Consider the following 23,140-nt stretch of genomic DNA (forward strand, 5'->3'; position numbering starts at 1 on the left):
TTCCTTGCTAGCAGCATGCTCTTGCAGACACTGATTCCCATAACATCCTTGTTGACAAACTCAGTACGGACTATTTAAGTGCATGGTTGGACAGACTAGAAACTTGCTTAATTGCTGGAACCAAGGGTTTGCCATCAGTGACATGAAGTCCAGATAGAGGTCAGTCACTGGCGGTGTACCCAAGGGGTCAGTACAGGTGCCAGTACTGTTTAGCTTCTTCATTAATCAGCTGGATGGTGGGCTGGAGTGCAGCCTTCACAAGTTTGCAGATAATACAAAACAAGGAGGAGTGGTTCATAGAGCAGATGGTCGTGCTGCTATTCAGAGGAACCCTGTCAGGCTGGAGAAATGGGCCAATAGGATCCTTGTGAACTTCATCACTGGAAAATGCCAAGTCCTGCACCTGGGGAGGAATAATCCCATGTAGCAGTACAGGCTGGAAGCTATCAGGCTAGGAGACAGGTTGGCAGAAAAGGACCTGGAGGTCCTGGTGAACACCAGGTTGACCATGAGCCAGCAAATGCGCTTTTGCAGCAAAGGCCGCAAACATTGTCCTGGGGTGTGCTAGGAGGAGCCTTGCTGGCTGTTTGAGGGAGGTGATCCTTCCCTTTTGCTCAGCACTGAGAGACCCCACCTAGAGTATCTTGTACGGTTCTGGGCTCCCCAGTATAAGACAAACGGACATACAGCATTGTGTCCAGCAAAGGGCCACAAAGATGATTAAGGCTTGGAGCATCTGTGATACAGGAAGAGGCCAAGAGCTGGCATTATTTAGCTGGGAGAAGGTTCAGGGGATCTTACTAATGTGTTTAAATATCAGGCGGAGCAGAGAGGAAGACAGTCAGACTGTTCTGAAATTGAAATTTGTGATGGGTTTGAAATTCCGTTTACGAAAAATTTTTTTTACTGCAAGTGTGGTCAAACACTGAAACAGGCTGCATGGAGAGGCTGTGGAGCCTCCATCCTTGGAGATACTCAAAAGCCACTGAAAGTGGTGCTGCTCTAGGCCTCCTTTGAGGTCTCTTCCAATGTCAGCTAAGGTCTACTTCTGTATAAAGTATCTCTCTTTGAATGTTAAAACTTAGAGTAAGGGTGACCTCTGGTGTCATTGTTGATGAGGTAACCAAAATGCAAAGGAGGAGCGAGCACCGGCTGTGTGGTGCTTAGCTGCTGGCTGGGGCTAAACCATGACAGAATATAATTTGCCCATGGAAACATCAAAGTCTGATCTCAAAGAGAAAATGTCATTGTTTATTTTGGGACATGAAGAGATTGCAGTTTCAAATGTCTTAATACAGATGTCATGAAAGTTAAAGCTGAGGTTACTTTTAAGATCTGTTGTCTGGATTGCATGCTGAGCATGAACTATGTAAATCAATCCTTTTATCTACACACAGAACATTTACTTCTGTATACTCTTTTACCTAACCAATAGTTGCAACAGCTGACGGTCCAGCTACGTCTACTGATATATTGGCATGAATAAGGAGTGAAGTGTTTTTTAAGGTTAATGGCCACATCTGAATGTGCTGTAACAGCTGTAGGTTTTGCCATTTGCATTGTGTGCCTTGTGTTGGTGTAACCAGTGGCGCATGTGTGCCATGTCCTGAGTGTACTGGTTCTCCCGAAGAAGCTGCTGCTGCTGCTCTCTCAGTTGAACTTTGGTTTCTTTAAGGATTTTTGAGTATTGGATGAGTCTCAGCAATTCCTGGCGCAGATGCCAATTCTCTGCTTTTACTTGTTTGATATGCTGAATTAGAGATTGTATTGCTGCTACTTCTGCTCTCTTGGTGAGAACCTGGATCTTCTGATGAAAGTCCACCTCACAGTCGGCCTTGGCCTGCAGAAATCTGCTCTTGATTTTGTGCATTTCATCTGAATGCTGTATCTTTGTGACCAACAATTCTTTCTCCAGCTCTTTAATCTTTTTCATCTGTTCCAACTGAACAGATGGATCTTTGAAAGGCTGCAGGTCTTCAACCTCCTTGTTCATAATAGAGTACTTTGTCTCCATATTCATTAGAGAGCTCCTTACCTCCTTCTCCTTTTCTGTATACTGTGAGATTAGCTTCTCTTTCTGTGTCCAGACTTGAGACAGATCAGTGTGATTCTGGTCATTTAATGTTATTACCAGATTCTGGCACTTCTGGCTGTGTTTTGTTATGTAAGAGAGGTAAGCGTTGCTCTCTTCCCGATTCCGTTGGGCTTCCTTTTCTAGGAATTTATTTTCCTGCAGGAAATGCTCCACTCTTCCCATGTATGTGTTCATATGTTCCGTGAGAATCTTGTATTCCTTCTGCAAGTGCAATTTCCTCTCTTTGACAAGTATTTCCATGTCACTTATTCCTTTGGATGTATCTCCATTCTTGGTTATTATTCCTTGGTTATTTTTCCCAGTGCGCGTGGTGTCTTGTTTCATCTGCTTTGTCTTGGATGCCATATGCCACACTGGCAGTATCAAACTCTGACAAACTGTAACAGAATGAAAAATTACAAATTCTAAGTGAGCATTTATGCCACGTGTGCGACCATTGCTTTTTTTCCCCCAAGTCATGCCCTCTTAAGATCTTATGTTTTGAAATGATGATTCTAGCAGCTAGAATATTTGACCTAAAATTTTTCATGTCTGGCCTGAGTCTTGAGTTGAAGCACACGTGCCCATATGTTTTTTTGCATTTTTACCTTCCTAGTTAACTGAGAAGAAGCAGTTCTGCTAATTCAAAAATACACATCTTTTTAAGATTTCTTTTTTGTTGTATAATGTGTTATTTCTGTAGTTTAGAGTGCAATCAAATTCCACTAGTGAATTATTATGACTGTACGTTGTTTGCTGTCTTTCTGTAAGCAGTTGATCTTGTCCATAAAACTTCAGCAGCAAGTTAAGTATTGAAGTGCTAATAGAGGCATGCCTGAAACTTACAAATTCATACAGCAAATTCTAAAATATAACTGCTAAGTCATCATGCTGGACTGGAAGCTACCTGTAGAAAATGTTATGGACAGTAGTACTGTCGTGGTTTTACCCCAGCGGGCAGCTGAGCACCTGATTAAGCCCTGTTCCTCCATCAAAGTTGAATTCCTGTATTTGAAGAACCAGCTGCATCCTTTTCCTGGATTTAGAAAGTTAAGTCAGTATTGTCTTACAAAATGAGAGCAGAAAAAGAAATGTTGCAACCAATTTTAACCTGGGGCTTCAATGATCAATAAAGGTGTTTACTCATTTTGGAGCGTGACCATGTTCTTATCCTTCTGCTGCCTGAGGTAATATAAACTGATATCTTCTTGAACATCATCTTAACTATAATGTCATTTGAGATATGACACAGATAACTAAATATTTATGAATACAGAAAGAGTAAAATAATGACCCTAAAGGGGATAATGGCTAAAGAAACATCCTCCCCGATCCGACTATGGAATGTGTGCCATGCATTTTGATGGAATTTTGATGAATGTCCCATGCAGATGTGATCTTCCCAGTTGCCTAGGACTGCATTCTTTCCTTAGAGATGGTGGGTGGGAGATAGGTACCGAACATTATGGGCTGAACATCAATTCAGCATCTGTTGAGACCATTCTGGATTATTCATTTGGAGATTATTCATCTGGGCTTCTTTATCTGTGTTCTATTATGGGGGGTTTTTTTATAGCTGAGTAACCCGAAATTTGCTTTGGTGTTTTGGCCAAATTAAGGCAAAATGTTTTACTCTATTATGAGAAAGATGTTACGGCTCTATCAGAGTACATCGGTATCCAAGCTGATGCTGTGGTTTTCTGTGCTGTTACGAGCTGTTCTGTCTGGGTCCTCTCTTGCTGAGAAGAACGTGGCATAGTGCTTCCACTGCAAACCACTCCTGCTACCCCTCAGTATGGATATGATCTGCCCACCCAAAAAGTCCCCAAACCCTTGAAATTTTAAAAATAAAACCAGGCCATTGCATTTACCTCCTATCAAGTGCTTTTTCACGTACCTACCACAGGCAATAAATACATAGTCTATTGCAGAAAAACAAATAAATTAGCTATGATAATATAGTGCTTTGCAATCACTTGACCAGTATAAATAGGAAATGAAACAGTCAGAAAGAGAAGTGGCTGAGGGAAAGGCTGTGGATATTGTTTACGTGGACTTTAGTAAAGCCTTTGACACCGTTTCTCACAGCATTCTCCTGGAGAAACTGGCTGCTCAGGGCTTGGATGGCTTACCCTTCGCTGGGTAAAAAACTGGCTGGATGGTTGGGCCCAAAGAGTTGTGGTGAATAGAGTTAAATCCAGCTGGTGGATGGTCACAAGTGGTGTTCCCCAGGGCTCAGTACTGGGGCCATTGATTTTTATGAGTGATCTGGACAAGGGGATTGAGTGCACCCTCAGTAAGTTTGCAGATGACACCAAGTTGGTGGGGAGTGTTGATCTGCTTTAGGGTAGGAAGGCTCTACATAGGGATCTGGACAGACCAGATCAATGGGCCAAGACCAACTGTGTGAGGTTCAACAAGGCTCAGTGCCGGGTCCTGCACTTGGGTCACAGCAACCCCATGCAACGCTACAGGCTTGGGGAAGAGTGGCTGGAAAGCTGCCTGGCAGAAAAGGACCTGGGGGTGTTGGTCAATAGCCAGCTGAGTGTGAGCCAGCAGTGTGCCTAGGTGGCCAAGAAGGCCAACAGCATGCTGGCTTGGATCAGAAATAGTGTGGCCAGCAGGACTAGGGAAGTGATCGTCCCCCCTGTACTCGGCACTGGTGAGGCTGTACCTCGAATACTGTATTCATTTTCAGTTACCTCACTACAAGAAATTGGACTGAGAGCAGCCCTGAGGAGAAGGACTTGTGGGTGTTAATGGAAGAGAAGCTCAACATGACCTGGCAATGTGTGCTTGCAGCCCAGAAAGTCGACCGTATCCTGGGCCACATCAAAAGAAGTGTGACCAGCAGGTTGAGGGAGGGGATTCTCCCTCTCTACTCTGCTCTCATGAGACCCCACCTGGAAGACTGTGTCCAGCTCTGGGGTCCCCAGCAAAAGACAGACATTGGCCTGCTGGAGCGAGTCCAGATGAGGGCCATGAAGAGGATCAGGGGACTGGAGTACCTCTCCTATGAAGACAGGCTGAGAGAGTTGGGCTTGTTCAGCCTGGAGAAGAGAAGGCTCTGGGGAGACGTTATAGTAGCCTTCTAGTACCTAAAGGGCCTACAAGAAATCTGGAGAGAGACTGTTTACAAGGGCATATAGTGGTAGGACAAGGGGTAATGGCCTTGAGCTGAAAGAAGGTAGACTTAGATTAGGTATTAGGAAAAAATTCTTTACTGTGAGGGTGGTGAGGCACTGGAACAGGTTGCCCAGAGAAGTTGTGGATGCCCCATCCCCAGAAGTGTTTATAGCCAGGTTAGATGGGGCTTTGGTCAACGTGGTCTTGTGGAGGGTGTCCCTGCCCATGGCAGGAAGGGTTGGAACTAGATGATCTTTAAGGTCCCTTCCAACCCAAACCAGTCTATGATTCTATGAAGACAGATATTGAGGTGCTGGAGTGTGTCCTAAGAAGGGCAATGAAGCTGGTGAAGGGTTTGGAGCACAAGTCTGATGAGGAGCAGCTCAGGGAACTGGGGTTGTTTAGTCTGGCGAAAAGGAGGCTCAGGGGAGACCTTATTGCTCTCTACAACTACCTGAAAGGAGGGTGTAGCCAGGTGGGTGTTGGTCTCTTCTCCTAAGTAACAACTGACAGGACAAGAGGAAATGGCCTCAAGTTGTGTCTGGGCAGATTTAGATTGGATATTAGGAAAAATTTCTTTGCTGAAAGGGTTGTAAAGCATTGGAACAGGCTGCCCATGGAAGTGGTGGAGTCACCATCCCTGGAGGTATTTAAGAGACATGTAGATGTGGCACTGAGGGTCATGGTTTAGTGGTGGACTTGGCAGTGCTAGGTTAACAGTTGGACTTGATAATCCTAAAGGTCTCTTCCAACCTAAACAATTCTATGAATCTGTGATTCTATGAAAAGAGCCTGGTTTTGTTCTCTTTGCACCCTCCCTTCAGGTATCACTCTACATTAATATGAACCCCCCTTGCCTTCTCTTCTCCAGGCTAAATAGTCCTAGCTCTCTCAGCCTTTCCTTAGATGTGAGATGCTCCAGTCCCTTAATCATCTTCGTGACTTTTTGTTAGACTCTCTCCAGTAGCTATATGTCTCTCTTGTACTGGGGAGCCCAGAACTCGACACACAGCAGGTGTGGCCTCACCAGTCCTGAGGGGGTGCTAGTTTTAGAGCACACAGACAGTAACCCTTTTCCTGTTACCCTGTCTTCCTCCCTCCCCAGCATTGTGCATCCCCTTAGGAGTTGCCTGGTCTGATAAACAGCTGTAAACTGAGAGAGGAAGGAGGGAAGTGAACTCAGCAGCAAAGGCACCCCTCAACCCTCACAGTACCACATACTAACCTCCACTTATTTTGCATCTAAAAACTAAAGAGTTATGGAAGGGATACCCCTACTGGATCCTGGGAAACTTCAGTGGCCTCAGAGAGCCAGAATAAAGATACTGAATTATCTTGGAGATACTCAAAAGTTGTCTAGACATGATCCTGGACAGCCTGCTCTAGGTGGCCCTGCTTTAACAGGATGTTTGGACCAGATGACCTCCAGAGGTCCCTTTCAGCCTCAACCATCTGCGATCCTGGGATTCTGTAAAAGGAGGATAATGGTGCCCCAGATCCTTGTCTCATGTATGTGCATCATAGCAGCCAAAAGATAGAAGCTAATTTGCAGTGTGCCAGAGCTATCTGTCCTGCAGGAAATTATGAGGGTAATGTGTAATGGAGTGCAAAAGACTCGGTGAGATAACTTGGACCAATCAGCCAGCTCTGGAATGGGTACCATATACATGAGGATAGGACCTCTGTGCTTATTCTTAGATGTACACCCAGGTTTCCATGGCAAGAGAACAACATCCCAGATAAGAGCCTACAGTGAAGAAACACCTTGTAGTGCAAATAATTTAAGAAGTTGCCAGTAAAATTGGCCACAGTAAGATGCACCTTTAGAGCACAGGACTGTTTTCCAGAAGGGTCAAACGTTACTGAATAACGAACGATGAAGTGCAGTAACAAGATAGAAATCCATGCTTTATCTGTCAGGTTCAGAATATTGTTTTTTTTGGTCTTGTTGTCTGTGTGGCACAGGTTGACACTAGTAAGTATAGCTAAATACTTCCTGAATTTGAGAAATCATTTAGAAGACATGTTTTGTGACATTTGTGAGATACCAAGTGAAGGTGATGGAATAATGGTCATGCCCTATATAGTGATTTTAAATGTTCATCATCTTTATATATCAAGTTATTAAAAGATAATACATCATAGGAAAGTATATCTAGTAATTAGATGCAATTTTTGTGATTTGAATTAGGCAGGGAATTGTTGAACAGTAAGTGGTAATACAATTATGTGAATATATTCAGATTGAGAATTTGCTAATTCTTTTTAAACATTCATTTCAGGAGAGGATTCAGCTTAACATAAAACATTGTTTTAAATATGCTGAGACACCTGCAATATGAGAGACGCAGTTAAGTCCACAACAGATACTAAAGAAGGAAAATGCATCAGTATTAATGATTATTGCAGACATAATTGGAAAATAAGGGGGTGAATAGTACTTTGTGTGCTGAATTTCTAAACTACTTACTCAAAAGAGGAATAATGCAATCAAGGATTGAGAACTGGAGAGAAGTCTCATAAGTCTAATGGTTTAAATGGACATTTGTAACTAAAAGTTAAGTATCCTATTATACCTGCTGGCCCTTTTTAATGAAAACATGCAAAATTCAAGTAGATAGGTGAACAAAATAGAATAAATATATTAAAATCGCCTGTCATAGTAATAGCAGAACAGGTTCCAAGCTGGGAATGTGGCAGCTGCATCAGAAGTAGAGTGGGTATAGGGACATATAGGAATCTGTATAGAAATCAGTGCAGTTGTGTTTTGGGAAACAGACTTGAAGAGCTAGAAGGGTGTCACAACGGACAAGTAGTAGAACTGAGTTAATACTAATTGTGTAGTTTTGGAGGAAAGGCAATTGTAGCGCTATATAAATGTTACAGAAATTGTTAAATCTGCATGGAAAAAACAGGCCTTGCTAAAGTTGGTATTGTACAAAATGTAGGTTTTTTTAAAAAGCACTGACCTTTCCTGCTCCTGTGGTCTTCACAGATTTTCCGAATAGCTGCTTCTGGCTAGCTGTTCCTGGTTTACTGGAGAGCATTTGCTCATAGCAAAACTGTGAACACTGAAGAATGGTGGTGTTTGTAAGCTGTGCGTGTCCATGGTGATGAAACACGCGAAGTCACAAGAGAAGCTCTGCAGTGAGATTCTCAGAGCCATTTCAGTTCCCAGCTTGGTTGTGAGGCCGGACGGTGACGTACTTTGTTACCTGTTGGCGTCAGTGAAACAGAAACACAAAGGCAGCTTGGCTTATAAGAATATGATTTATAGAGGCTGCTATATTAATAAGGAAACAGTCTCAGCTAGCTATTAGGATGTGCTGAAGGAAAAGCTATGACTTAAGACATGGTCCTCCTTGGGAATTAGGTGCCAGTATCTACTCAAGCATTTCTGGTCCGTATATTTGGGATTTCTTTCGAACAGGTTGGCAAGCAGTCCCAGGTCCCACAAAGTTAGGAAGGGGTGTGCGTATATGGGAATGTTTGTGACATTGGAAAGGCAGACGCTAGAAGGGATTTTTGCAAATGCAGTCCTTATTTATGGAGGGGTTTATTGTTTTGGAAAGGAAACAAACATTTTGGGAGGCGATTCCTGCATTTTGTAGGGAAAAGGAGCTGATCCTCATATATGAGCAATTTTGTTTCTCTAGGTGTGTAACAGTATATAAACTTGGTATATCTGTGGCATAGGGTATGGAATTTCACTGGTTTACTTATTCATCTAACCTGTCTATTTGTGACTTAAAGTACAACTTTCTAGAAAGGCATCTAAACTTGAATAAAATAATGGAGAATACACTACTTCCTTTGGTTGTTTTCTGCAGTGGTTGATCATTTCACATAATAATGTGTGAAAATGATTTTTTTTATTTTCTAATTTCAATTTTACAGCTTGAGAATTTACTTATTTGTAGGTGATTTCCTGACAAATGAGAGCACCCTTGTATCGGATTTATGTGGCAAGGTTTTGGTAGTGGGGAGGCTGCAGGGTTGGCTTCTGTGGGAAGACACCAGACACTGGCCCCATGTCCAAGGGAGCTAGTTCCAGACGGTTCCAAGGACCTGCCGCTGGCCAAAGGTGAGCCAGTCAGCAATGGTGGTAGTGCCTCTGTGATCACATATTTAAGAAGAGGTAGAAATTTTGTGCAACAGCAGGTGAGAGAGAGGAGTGAGAATATGTGAGAGAAACAACTCTGTAGACACCAAGGTCATTGAAGAAGGAGGGAGAGGAGGTGCTCCAGAGATTCCCCTGCAGAGATTCCCCTACAGCCTGTGGTGAACACCATGGTGAAGCAGGCTGTCCCTCTGCAGCTCATGGAGTTCCACAGTGGAGCAGATATCCACCCTGCAGCCCATGGGGGACCCCACACTGACGCAGGTGGATGTGCCTGAAGGAGGCTGTGACCCCATGGGAAGCCTGTGCTGGAGCAGCTCCTGGCAAGACCTCTTGCTCTGTGGCCCACGCAGGACCAGGTCTTCTGGCAGGACCTGCGACCTTGCGGGCTGGGGCAGTCCGTTCCTGAAGGACCACACCCCACAGCGAGGACCCACACTGGAGCGGTTTGTGAAGAACCGCAGCCCGTGAAAAGGACCCACATTGGAAAAGTTCATGGAGGACTGTCTCCTGTGGGTGGGACCCCACCACAATGAAGCAGGGGAAGAGTGTGAGGAGGTAGGAGCGGCAGAAACAAAGTGTTACGAACTGACTGCAATGCCCATTCCCTGTCTCTCTGCACTGCTCGGGGGAGGAGGTAGAGAAGCTGGGAGTGAAGTTGAGCCCAGGAAGGGAGGGGTGGGGAGAAGGTGGTTTTAGATTTGTTCTTACTTCTCATTATCCTACTCTGATTTTGATTGGCAGTAAACTAAATTAATTTCCTCAAGTCAAGTCTGTTTTGCCCATGACACTAATTGCTGAGCGATCTCCTTGTCCTTATCTCAACCCATGAGCCTTTCATTGTATTTTCTCCCCATCTTGAGGAGGGGAATGACAGCACAGCTTGGTGGGCACCTGGCCACCAACCAAGGTCAACCCACCACAACCTTTTACTCCTTAAGTCTTTTCTCCCTGTGAAGATTTTTATGTATGGTGTTTGTATGTCCCAATCTTTTTCTGAAAGAAGATTGAGTTGCTTGTCCCTCATTTTAAAGCATTTTCTCCAGCTCATGAATAACTTTGTCTTTTATATACCACCTCAGTCTGTCAATGTCTTTTTAAATGTTTTGATTCTAGTCGGCATGTAGTCAAACATAAAGACATGAGAAATGCAGCAAGACACTTCTTAGTTTGTAGATTTGCACCCAATCTATTTTGTTCTGTATGTAATTTAGGTGCATTAAGCTACATTGAAAGGTGGATTAATGAACCATTTTTCTCCTAATGGAATCTGCCAGCCAAACACATTAACAGGTAGCTTCTTTAGTGCAAATGGAGAGCTGTTAGTTGCTGGGTATGTGTGCTTTGGACCAAATATGTTTTACACTTGCTTGTACAACTCAGGATGCTTTGCTTAATATTTTTTGGGGGCAAAGGATTTCACTATGACTCCACTGACGAGTGCTGACTGACAAAGTTATAATGCCACAAAGGAGACTCCAAAGCAAGATCAAGGACTTGAGATGCACAGCCTGCCAGAAGAACATTACTCAGTAGCAGCTGATAGCCTTTAGCTGTAGTCATTGGTATATATGGTTCACTCTGTTAGAAAGGTTTTCTACAGTTGCAGACATCTTAGCTTGGCTTTACACCCTACAGTAATAGTATCTGTATGTTTATAAATTGTCTTAATCCTAGACATTTAAAACATCAGGGAACAATATACATGAAGAACTACAGACTGACATCCTCAGACCTTTACAAGTTAGCACAGTGGCAAGGAGAACACAAACACCTCCATGAAGGTTCTTGGCTTGATCCCGGTTAGGAGCCTGGAGTCACAGAAGAGTTTATAGTGTTCTTACTGGACTTGTGAGTAATAACCTATGATTCATGGACTAGCACAGAAGAAGAAAAGTGACCAGTAGTTGAGTCAATGTGGCGTTGCCATTGCTAGCAGAACCCAAACATCTGCATGAAGTCTCACCTGCCTTTTATGAGTTTTATTTTGGTCTTTTTACCTGGAACAACCAGTAATGCCTACAATAAGATTTTTCATGGCTAGATGGCTTACCTGTGTCCTAACTTGTCTTTGTCTTGCTTTGCTTGGTTTAACTGCTTTATGTAATAATAATGGCAGGTTTGCCATCCTTCAGACCCCTCCAAGCCCTGTCCCTGGGACCCCACTCACTCCCTGATGCTGCCCCAAAGGTCCCTCTGGTCCCCAGACACCCCCAAAGACTGCCCCAAGGCTCCCAAACACCCCCACATCTGCCCCTTAGGGTAGCCCTGTCCAAATAATGTAGAGCAGGAGCTGCTGGTAGGGCTGTGCATTGTCGTGGCCTCTCAGTAACTCTTCTAGCCTTTCCTTGCAGGTGCTGACGCCTAGTCTGGCAGTTGAAGGAGCATCACGGCTGGGAGCTCTGCACTGATCTGTGGCTGACCATGTAGGATGAACTCTGGTTTGCAGCATGAGCATAGCTGTCCTGGAGCTGCATTGCATGTGAGGGAGGCTGAGAGGGTGGAATGTAGTTGGCCTTTAGTTGGAGATGTTGTTTGGGGAGAGCTGGAGGTTGTTTTTGGGAGACTGAAACTGGGTGCAGGCATTAGGAGACGTGCGATACCCAGCAGTGGGAATTTGAGGGATGTGCCAAGTATTTATGTAGTTTGCATTACAAAAACACATCTATTTTACATCCCTAAAAAATGTTTCCTAGCTGCCAAATTTTACCATTGTCCTGACTGCTCTGTGAGGCATTTTCTGGTTAGTCTTTAGGGTGGGATTTGCTGGCCAGCAGAAAAGGCTTTTGACGTGGTGTTAGTGACCTCTCAAACTTAGGATCTGAATCCTATCCCTGAGGGAAAAAGTGGTGGGAAGCTGACAGCTGCTCAGTGACTTGCTATATGAAGGGCAGCAGGAGGATTTGACCCTGCACCACCAGACTGACAAGGTGTTGCAGGAGAAGGGGAAGTGTATTGGCACTGAGCTTACTGGCAGACTTGCTCCCAGGTGTTCTTTATATGCATTAAATAATGAATACTTGCTTTATGCTTTGCACTCTTGGCTGTTGTTCTTGCAGTCCCTTTAGATTTAATAGAAAGTGCCACCACACAGTGCTCAAGAGAAGGAGGTTATCCATTGGATCTGAGGGGGTGAGGGCTGGTCCCAAGGTCTCTTGGACCTCTTTGAGGTCCCTGAGGGGTTCCCAGAGAACTCCAGTGCTGTTCACACAGTTGTGGGGGATGTCCTTTGCATTGCCATAAATGCTCAGGGCTGTTGGTGGGATTTTCTGTCACCCTGGGGGCAGTCAGGGCCCCTCCACAGCTTTGTGAGGTTCCTAGGCTGATCCTAAGTTTGCTTGTATCAACCTGAGATATTCCCAGTGTGTCGGGGGCTGAGGCCTACCTTGGTGGGGCTGGGAGATGGAGTGTCCATAGGGACAGTGGGTACTTGCAGGTAACTTCCTATCAGTCACGTTGATCCCCACAGCATGTCTTATGGCTGTTTTTGTGTGCGCCAAGACCCTTCATTTGTATTTTGTTGTGCCACAGACTCCTCCATTTGCCTTCTGAACCCCTAAATTCACTTTGGGATGTCCCTGAGGCTTCCATGTGCCTTTCTGCATACCACTGGGACCTGTGTTTGTCTTGCAGTATGCCACAAAGTTTTCCCATTTAGCTTTCTCCCCTGGCCCAAGAGGTTTTTAATGTTCTCCAGTGTCATGAGTTTTTTCCATCCCCACCCTCTTTTCTGTGCCCTCAGAGTCCTCCATTTCCCTATCATTTCCTGGTATGGAATTTTGTGTCTTTTTGTTACACAGCAGAACTCTTTGTTGTCTTTTGTTCTCTTGTCACCTTTAATACTACATTTTTTCCCTTGTTGTGCACCCCTAGGGCTTTCTCATTAGCTTTCAGCAAGCTGCTCCCAGGAGCTGAGGCATACCTCTGCTACCCTGGTAGCTCCGGCTGTTCCTGATGGGGCTAATGGCACTGGCCCTGTGTTCCCCATGGGCTACAGCTGTGGGCTGTGGGGCAGGTGGTACAGACTGCAGCAGAGAGTGGGCGGGAGGACAGCTGTGCTGCTCACTGGGGCCATGCTGGAAGGGTCTGTGCTGCTCTGGGGTGGCTGCACTGTGGCCAGGCTGGGACGACAGAGTCCTTATCAAACATCACCAGCTGAGATTGAGACTGTGGCTGGAATTGCTGAGAAGGTGAGTATAAGCAGGGATGGGGATCCATGCACGGGGATACGGGTCCCGTGCGTGCAGGGGTGTCTCAGGCAAGGTAACACAGTGGGGGAAGTTGAAGGTACAGTGGGATGGGGCCTGGGGAGAACCACACTGGGGCCAGAGGACAGGGGTGGTGGGCAGCTCGGGGCTGTGGCAGGGCGAAGTGGTGCATCAGGGCAGTGTGGTAGCTGCACCCAGGCCCGCAGGGTTGCCTGGGCGGCTGGGACAGGCCAGAGGGCATCATGGTTGGGCTCGGGCACACTGAGGAGCTGTTGTAGCAATGCTGCAGGGCAGCCTGGGGCAGGTTGGGACTGTGCCAGAGGAGTGGGCGGTGCCAGACAGGTAGGGGATGAATGTGTGCTATTGGGGCAGTGTTGGACCCAAAGCCAAGGGAGTTGTGGGGGAGCACTGGGCCAGTTTTGATCCCCTGACAATGTTCTGGGCTCTGTGAGGCTTCTGGGAGGAGGTAAGGTCTGCTTCCCACAAACTTAATTCTCTCAGAATACTGCAGCCTGTGGCATTCTAGGAGATGTAGTCTTCTGACAATGAACCTTCGGGCAGCCATCCTGGTTTGCAGAGCATGACGGCAGATGTAGTCTCTCAACATTGTGCTTTTGGATGGGCACATTATTTGCAGGATTTGCAGAGTGCTGTAGTCTTTGGGCAATGGACTTCTGGCTGGCTACATTACCTGCAAGGCATGCTAGGAGGTGGAGTTTTCCGCTCGTGGGATTTAAGTCAGCAATGTTGCCATTCAGTGGCATACCAGGAGCTGTAGTTCTGGGTGCCCACACCCCTTCTGCCCCATGGCAGGGGCCTGGCCTGTCTATTTGTTACCAGATGCGTGTCACTTACAGGATAGTCCACTTCGATTTGGAAGGACATTGGGGTTTCCAGAGTTTTTCCTGGTTTGGGATGGGGATGTTTTGTATCTCTGGTGGAACCAGACATGGTTGTCCCCAGGTGACAACATTCATGTTGCAAGTCTGCATGACTTCTGAGAACTGCTCTATGTGTGTGGAGTTGTAAATCATGACTACCTGGGTAGGGATCCTCAAGTTGTGTGCCAAACCCACATTACAGCTGTCTGTGGATGGAAAGTGAAGGATGACTTCTTGGAAGTAAGAAGCCTTCAGTTTCCCCCACATCCCCTCAGGACCTATCCATTTGCCTTTGGGTGTGCTCTAGGGCACTCCATTTGCTCTTTAAGCCACTCAACCTTTTCACTCGCCCTCTTTTTCCCTCAGAACTCTGTTGCACTCTCCTTCCTGCAGTGTTGCTCTGTTGATCTCTGTGGGCCCTCAGGTAGCATCAAGACTCTTGTGTTCATGCTCTTGTCCCATTAAATCCCCTCTTGTGGTCCAGTGAACTCCCCTCTGTTTGCCTTTCCTGTGTACCACAATCCTCACTGACTCTCTTGTCCTCTCATGACCTCTGTATGCTCTGTGACCCCTTTGGGGGCCCTTTGATTGCCCTTTAGTTCCCTCAGGACACCTTTCTCTTTTGCAACATCCTAGACTCCTATGTTTACCTTCATTGCACCATAAAGCCTTTTGTGCATTCACATCCCCTGGGACCCCACTAGTGGCCTTTCTTGCACACCAGAGACCTGTTTGCCTTTGCTGTGGTCCAGAGCGCTTCATGTGTCATCTAGTCTCTGCAGGACTTCTCTGCCTTTTGATGTGCTCTGGAACACTCCTTTGGTCTTCATTGCCCTGCAGAACGATCAGTTGCCCTCCAAAACCTTTGGTGTGCCCATCATCCCTACAGTTCCCCTAAATCTTGCTTACTGACTCCTCCATTATCCTTTGTTGTATCTCAGAACTCTCTATATGTCTTCTAGTCCATTCAGAAGCAACCTATGCTTCCCAGAATCTACTCACAACTGCTGGTCATTTTGCTTCAGCACCCTGCAGTTGCCCTCTAGTCCAGTTGAGTGTTCTGTGTCCCTCAAGTTCCCCTTATACTTCTTTCTTTGCCTTTTGATGCACCCCAGGATGCAACCACAGAACCGTATCCTTTTTCTGTTGTGCTCTGGAGCTCTGTTCCTCCTCTGGTCCTATAAAGACCCTTCTTTTACATTTTAGTGTGCCTCAAAGCCCTCTGTGAGGTCTCTGTTCCCCTCAGGACCCGCCCATTTGCCCTCTAATCCCCTCAGAACCTTCTGCCTTGACCCTTACAATCCTAAGGCCCTCTCTGTTGGACAAGAAACCTCCTTTTGCCTTCACTGCACCCCAAAGCCCAAAGTGCGCCCTCTGATCTTTTCGAGACTCATCTGTTTTCCCTCCAGTTGTCCCATAATGTATTTGTCTTTGTTGCACCTCAGATTCCTCTGTATTCTCCTGGTTCCCTTCGGGATTCTGGTTTCCCTTCAATGCACCCCAGAGCCTTCCAGTATTCTTAGGACCCGTTCAATTTCCACCCACTCCTATCAGGTTTCTTTGTACTGTAGTGCATTCCAGAGCCCTCTGTATTCCTTTGTTACACCCAGAGCTCTCCTTTGGTTCTCTGGGAACCCTTCCATTTGCCTTTGTTGTACTTGGAGCCCTTCTACGTGTGACAGGACCCTGAGTCTGCCCTCTGGTCTCCTCAGCACCTCTCCAACTGATAGGTGGTTTCCATATACATACATTCACTGTCACTGTGCACCAGCATTCTCCATTTGGCCACTAGTCCCCTGAAGATTGCTCTGTCTTCTGCATGCCTCAGAGCCCTCCACTTCTCTCTAGGCCCTTCAAGTACCTCTGTTTGTTTGCCTTTTTCAGTGTTCTAGACCATTCCTTTTGTATTCATTGCACCCCAGAGCCTTTTTTTTTTCTTTTGTCTTCTGAACCCCTCAGCACTCCTCCATTTTTTCCTTCCACCCTCTTAGGTCCAGAGCCCTCCTCATAGTCACTAGTCTCCTCTAGACTCCTGTATAGTCCAGGGGTTGCCTCAGGTTTCATGTGTCCAAAAGCTGTCCATTTCCTACTCAGTACCCTCAGCACCTACCCAGTTGGCTCAGTTGTTCCCTCAGAACCTCTCAGCACCCCAAGCGACCTTTTAGTGTGCTCCAGAGGCCTCTGTGCCCTTGACCCCTCAGAAACCCTCTGCTAGCTCCCTTGTATCATTAAAACCCCTCTGAGCCTCGGAACCCCCCATTGGCTGTCAAAGTCCCTCAAAATCTTCATTGTGCTCCAGAACCCTTCACTGGCCTTCTAGCCAAAACCAGAACCCATCCATTAGCCCTGTAGCCCTCTTAAGATTGCTCTAGTTCACTCAGGATCCCTCAATTGGCCTTCATTGCACCTCCACAGCACTCTATTGGTCCTCTATCTATCTTTGGACCCATGTGGGCCCCTCAGAACCTTTCCCGAGGTTTTCATTATGCTGCAGAGTCCTCTTTTTCCTCTCTAGTCACCTGAAGACCCTTCTAGCCTTCTCAGAATCACTCCTGAGGCCTTAATTGTGCCCCAGAGCGTTGTTTACCCTTTCGTCCTTCAGGACTACTCTGTTGGCCCTTAGGACCCCTCTTGTCCCCTCAGGACCTCTCCTGAGGCCCTTATTGTGCATGTTGCCTCATTCACCCAACTAAGGCCATTACAGTCTCATCAGGACCCCCCGCTAAAGCCGTCCTTGTGACTGACGGCCCTTCCTCATTCTATAGCCCTCGATGGGTGCCTCTAGTTCTGTAAGGGGTCCTGCTGCCCTCCAGCAAGCCCTTGGGCCCTTGCTGGGCATTGTCAGAGAACAGGCATGGTCCTGCTGCCCTTCTGAGTGCTCCAGGCCCTTTACGCAGCTTTTCTGGAGTCTGGATGGGGCCCTGCTGCTGTCCAGATAGGCGCAGGTTCTTAGGATTAGGGCACCATTTCAGTTAGGCTTAGGGGTTAGGGCACCATTAGGGTTAGGGGTTTGGGTTCAAGCTCAGGTTTAGGTTCAGGTTGTTAGGGTTAGGGCTTTGAAGCAAGTTTTACTTCAGTGATGTACACCATCCAGCCACAGTTAGCATGTGAGGAGAAATGAGTAATAATTTGCCATTTGCACTGACCGTGGCTTCAGATATGATCAGTTACTTTATTTAAACATACATTGCTAGCTATTAAATACAAGGTCTGGAAGATGAGGCCCTACTGCAATATGCAGATCTCACTCATTTTCCACCTAGGAATCCAAATTATGGAGTTCATCTTGCCATGAAGAGAGAGATGTACACATGCCAAGGAGGGCTATGTGTCTTGTGTAGAATAAAATTCTTTGCACTGTGTGTGTGTGCACATGCGCATGTTCCACCTGTGAAATAAAGATGAGCTGTCACAGTGTTTTAACGTCAGTATTGTACCTGCTGTGATGTGTTTGTCCTTGCCACAGCTCACATTCATTTCTGTCACGTTGCTGCAGTCTCAGCAGCGTCACGGGTTTTGTTGGACACGCCATTGGCAGAGCCAGCGGTCGATAGGGTCACAGGCACTCGGGCAGATGGCGCAGCATCAGTGCTGTTGGCATAGCAGTGATGGCTGGGTGTAGCTGATGGTGGTGGCTGAGCCATGCGGCCAGTGGTTTGATATCATGGTATGTATGCTGCATGTGTTCATTCCCCTAGGAATTTGAGGTTCACAGAAAAAAATGCGTGGCAGCGCTGGAGGAGAGCAGGCGATGGCTAAAGGCCAAGTTGCTTGCTTGGAGGGGTTGCTTTTTTAAAACTTTACATTCAGTGATTCCTCCCAATTTAGATAATAAAATTAAAAATAGCAGGATAATAGAACACTAATTGGGAGTAGTACCTGTAGAGAAACAAATCTAGTTTATATTACTTAACAAACCAGGCCGTAATTATTCCCAATCTGTATTGTAATGAAAAAAAAAATAAAATTTAGAAATCCTCTTTAAGTGCCAAAGATAGAAAACCAATTGGGAGCCATTAATAGCTAAATTGAAACATAGCCATTATTAAATAAATTGCAGACATTAATGATTTGGCCCATGTACCTCTAAATTGGAAACAAAATAAGAGATTTTTACACTTTTAAACAAATAGAATTGGAAACAAATTGGTAGTGTTTAATGATTAAATTATACCATACCCGTAAGTAAGTTCAGAGGCAATAATGACTCCTGCTTAGAACCAAAATAGTAATAGAAGCTTTGGATTTTTAAATAAAATGAAATAAAAATGAATCATTAAATTATGGTTACGTTTAAATGTAGGTATTAAAAAAAAATAAATCATGGGTAGTAACGATTCCCAACCAGAACTAACATCACGTTAAAAGACTGAGATGAAAAGAAAACTAACAATGAGTCATGACTGTCTAAATTTAAATGCAGCCCTTTTTTTGGGGGGGAGACGGGGGGCACAGGAGAGGGAAGTCTCACGTACTAATTATTCACAAGTAGACCTAAAATAAAAATAGCGCAAATTATATTTGATTAATAAAAAGTTAAATTGAATTTTAAAAATGTATAGAACACTAAGTGGGCATCATTAATGCCTGTTATTTATTTAATAATAGCAATGTTAAATGTATGTATTAACAATGACCAAGCAGTATTATCCTAATAAAAACTTTCAGTTATGAATTAGAAATAGAATACTAATTGGGAGTAGTTTATTATAATATCGTATTTGTTTAAATTTATTAACTAAAATTTTGATTAAATAAAAGATTATTATAACAATATCTTCTTATAATCATGGTAATTAAAGCACTCCTAATTAGGTTTCTAATTCATAATGTGAAATCCTGATTTAGAATAGTAATTAAACTTTTCTTTTGTGTCAGTCCCTTGGTTTTTGCCCTTTGTCTCCTTTTCCATTTTTCCTGCAGCAGCAGTAAATGAAACACTCTTTGGGTGCAAGCCATTCATTCACTGTCTTTTATAATATTAAACTATCTAATTAAGCCATTTAAATAATGTAATATTATGCAATTAAATTATGAGATAAAATACAAGGAATTAGTTAATTGCAGCCAACGAGTATTCCATTTAATGCTGCTGCTCCAGTGCTAATACTTGTTATTTTTATACTGTTTTTCTTACTAGATTGTCATGCATTCATATACTAGTAATTGCTATTCTAACTCGGAGTAACTATTCTGATCAGAATAATCATGAGAATAGACTGTTGTAACCTATAATTAACAATATTGGTTAAATAGCAATTATTGCTTCAATATGCAAGGAACACAATTATGCAAATTAAGGCGTTTCACCCACCACACGCAGCCTCAGTCACGCCTCATAACTAAAACCCACCACCTCAGTAAAGTACCCTCCCCACACGCACCCCGATCCCGGAGCCCCGCGCCGGCGCCTACCCTGGGCCCAAAGGGAAACAACCCGGACGCAGAACCGAGAGGGCGGCAGCACCGCTACAGCACCCGCGCTCCGTCGGCAGCCGCAGCCAGCCGCAAACGCGGCGAAACGGACGCAGTCCCTGACAACGGCGGCCGTCACCGCTGGCACCTGCGCGAGAGGTCCCAAGTCGCGGAGAAACGCCCTCGAGAGAAAAACGGGCGCTGTGTCCTAGGGAGCCGCGCTCGGAGGACTAACCGACACCTCCGGGGCTCCCCGCCACAGGGAGCGGCTTCTCGGCGGCGAACGGACACTCCTACTGGCCCGGAGCGACGGCCGACGCGCACGCGCCAGCGACCGGCCCCGCTCGTCGAATGGGCGCGCCACACCGGGAGCGCCCGTTAGCGGTCGGGAAAAGGCTCTACGCACGCCAAAGCCGCCGTAAGGCCCGGAAGTGCCCATCACTCCTCCGGCAGTCGCGCTCTGTGGAACAGCGCTCCTCCAAAACTACGGAAAATGGTGCAAAAATAACAGCGAAAATAACTACAAATTAAAAAAAATAAAGCGACCACTGTGGAAATGTCTTCTCCACAACAAGAAGTCGACCTAACTGGAATAATCACTGGTGGCGACTTGGAACTCCCCAAAAGGAAAAAAAACCCAAACCCTAGCTACTGGAAGTCAGCCAGAGCAGAATACATAAAACACTAGAACCAAAGTATTAAAAAAAACCCACCCGTATCTCTGTTTATTAAGTTCACTTACTATTTTTAATTTTTTTCTCTCGTCTTACTGATTTTTTAAAAATTTTTATTAATGGCTACTTTTATCAAGGTTACTGCCATTATTTATTAATTCTTCTTTGTCCTATACCCTATCACTTTTAAAATTGTCATCATTTGTCTCATCTTTTTTCTCTACGCTTACTTTTTTCCTTCTGTTTCCTTAATGCTGTCACTTTGTAATTTTTCTTACTATGTCTGCTTTTAAAGAGTTCACTGTCTTTATTTTTGAATTTTTTCTTGTCTGTCCTGAATCCTGTCACTTTGTAAGTTTTGTTTCTGTGTCTGTTTTAGTTTGCTATCCCTATTTTTAATTTTTTTCCTTAATCTTGTCCTTTTTAATTTTTCTATGTGTATATTTATTCAGCTTGCTGCCCTGTTTAATTCTTTCCCCTCTGTTCTGTACCCTGTTGCTTTTTAAACGTTTTCTGTCTCTGCTTTTTAAAATTTTGCTCTTTTCTTAATTCCTATGCTTTTAAAATTTTGTTTCAACACCTGTATGTGAGTTTGCTGTCCCTTTAAAAAATTCTTTCCTGTTGTGTACACCATTGCCTTTTATCTTTCTATGTTTACTTGTATACAGTTCACTGTATTTTTCCCCTGTATGTCCTGTACTCCATCACTTTTAAAATTTTCTTTATGTCTACTTTTATGAAGATGCATCTCACTAATTTTTAATTCTTTCCTGTTTGTCCTGTACCCTGTCACTTTAAAAATTTTATTTTTCTCTATTTAGTTCAGTCTCTATTTTTTAATTCTTACCTGTCATGTACCCCATCAATTTTAAATTTGTCTCCATTTATTTAGTTCCCACTCCCAATTTTTTAATGCTTTCCTGTCTTTGCTGTACATTGTCACTTTATAAATTCTCTTTCTATGTCTACTTTTACCAGTTTGTAGCCAAAAAGATAGGCCTGTAACGAAGGCCTGCTTGTATTATACATAATAAGAAAATGTAGCCAAGAAGAAAGGCCTGTAATGAAGGCCTACTTGTATTATATGTGATAAGAAACTATTCATTATTACTTTAGGTAGAAGGCTAACAATTCTTAGAATGAACACCTGCTACACATCATGAGAAAAAGGAGGAGCTACAAGACACTTCAAGGTCCTTATGTACATACTTTGCAGAAAGGGAGGACATTAATTGCCTCCAGCAACATCCTTATCTTTCTGAGGCGTATAGCAAACAATTACCAACACTGAAATACTGAGAAACTAGGGGAAAGGTAATTTGGGCCAGGGTCCCCACGACCACCGACCCATAAGCCCCCTACCCAAATTATACCACCTACTCAAAAGATAGAGGCGGAGAACAGAACTGAGCATGCGTTCTAGTTTGCATACTAAGCGAAGAAATATGAACCAATTATTGGAACGGGGAGTGTACCACTTTGTAATCTTTGTAACATTTGTGTATAAATATGACAAGAGAACCAGCATTAGGGGTGCCTGATTTGAGGAACTATCCTCCTGGCACCTAGCGCTGCAATAAAGGAAATGCCTGCTTCTTAATGCTAAATTAGTGTTAAGGAGTTTTCTTTCATTCCCGAATTTCGGTGACAGTTTTGGCGACCCAGATGGGACAAGGCTTTTGAATCTCGACGGATCCGTGGGATCATAGGACCTCCAGCCGGCACCGAGGGATTCTCGGGGAGACCCTTCGATCCCCCGGACCGAAGAGTTCTGAGCACGTTCCCTGGGACAGGTAAAAGGCATTTCTCTTACTTTTTAAATGAGATTTAAGATTTTTGGGTTAGAGGCCCCCTTAGCCTTCAAGTAAGCCGTGGCGTGAGCTACGCGAGGGGCTATTGTACTGTGATTTAAGATTTTGGGTTAGAGGCCCCCTTAGCCTTCAAGTAAGCCGTGGCGTGAGCTACGCGAGGGGCTATTGTACTGTGATTTAAGATTTTGGGTTAGAGGCCCCCTTAGCCTTCAAGTAAGCCGTGGCGTGAGCTACGCGAGGGGCTATTGTACTGTGATTTAAGATTTTGGGTTAGAGGCCCCCTTAGCCTTCAAGTAAGCCGTGGCGTGAGCTACGCGAGGGGCTATTGTACTGTAACTTAAGAATTTTGAAAAGAACTTTTGAGAGGTATTGATCAATCAAGAATTTGTGTTTTAATTGTTTTGTGTTGCTTTTGTCACCTTTGTCATTTGTCAATTTTTGTTTTGTGTTTTTTTTGTGGTATTGTTTTGTGTTACTTTTGTCATTTGTCAATTTTTGTTCTGTGGATTTTGTGGTATTTGCGTTGCAATGGGTAACAAACCTTCGGTGGATGGGAGAATATTAAAAAAATCTCCCCTAGGGTGTATTTTAAAACGTTGGAAACAAATAGGAGGGGACCCTCTTATAAAAAGACAACTAATTGAGTATTATAATCACTGGTGGTCGATATATAAATTGGATGATCAGGAAAAATGGCCCAAGAATGGGACTTTGGAATATAATACAATGTTACAGTTGATATTGTTTTGTAGAAGGGAGAAGAAATGGGATGAGGTACCTTATGTTGATTTGGTTGGTTTTTTTTCACCTTGCGAAATCATCCTGAGTGGC

General features: G+C 44.6%; 1 protein-coding gene across 1 annotated transcript; it reads right to left on the bottom strand.

Annotated features, from left to right (window-relative positions):
• Nucleotides 1-1,233: 1,233 nt before the first annotated feature.
• On the bottom strand, nucleotides 1,234-8,276 carry CCDC166 (coiled-coil domain containing 166). Its single transcript, XM_010302292.2, has 2 exons — nucleotides 8,170-8,276; nucleotides 1,234-2,472 (listed from the first exon to the last, which is right to left on the bottom strand). Exon 2 carries the CDS (start codon nucleotides 2,438-2,440, stop codon nucleotides 1,508-1,510), a length of 933 nt encoding a protein of 310 aa, XP_010300594.1. The 5' UTR covers nucleotides 2,441-2,472; nucleotides 8,170-8,276; the 3' UTR covers nucleotides 1,234-1,507.
• Between the last annotated feature and the right edge of the window lie 14,864 nt (nucleotides 8,277-23,140).

This window comes from Balearica regulorum, chromosome 2 (assembly GCF_011004875.1).
Source record: "Balearica regulorum gibbericeps isolate bBalReg1 chromosome 2, bBalReg1.pri, whole genome shotgun sequence".
NCBI classification, from domain to species: Eukaryota; Metazoa; Chordata; class Aves; order Gruiformes; family Gruidae; genus Balearica; species Balearica regulorum.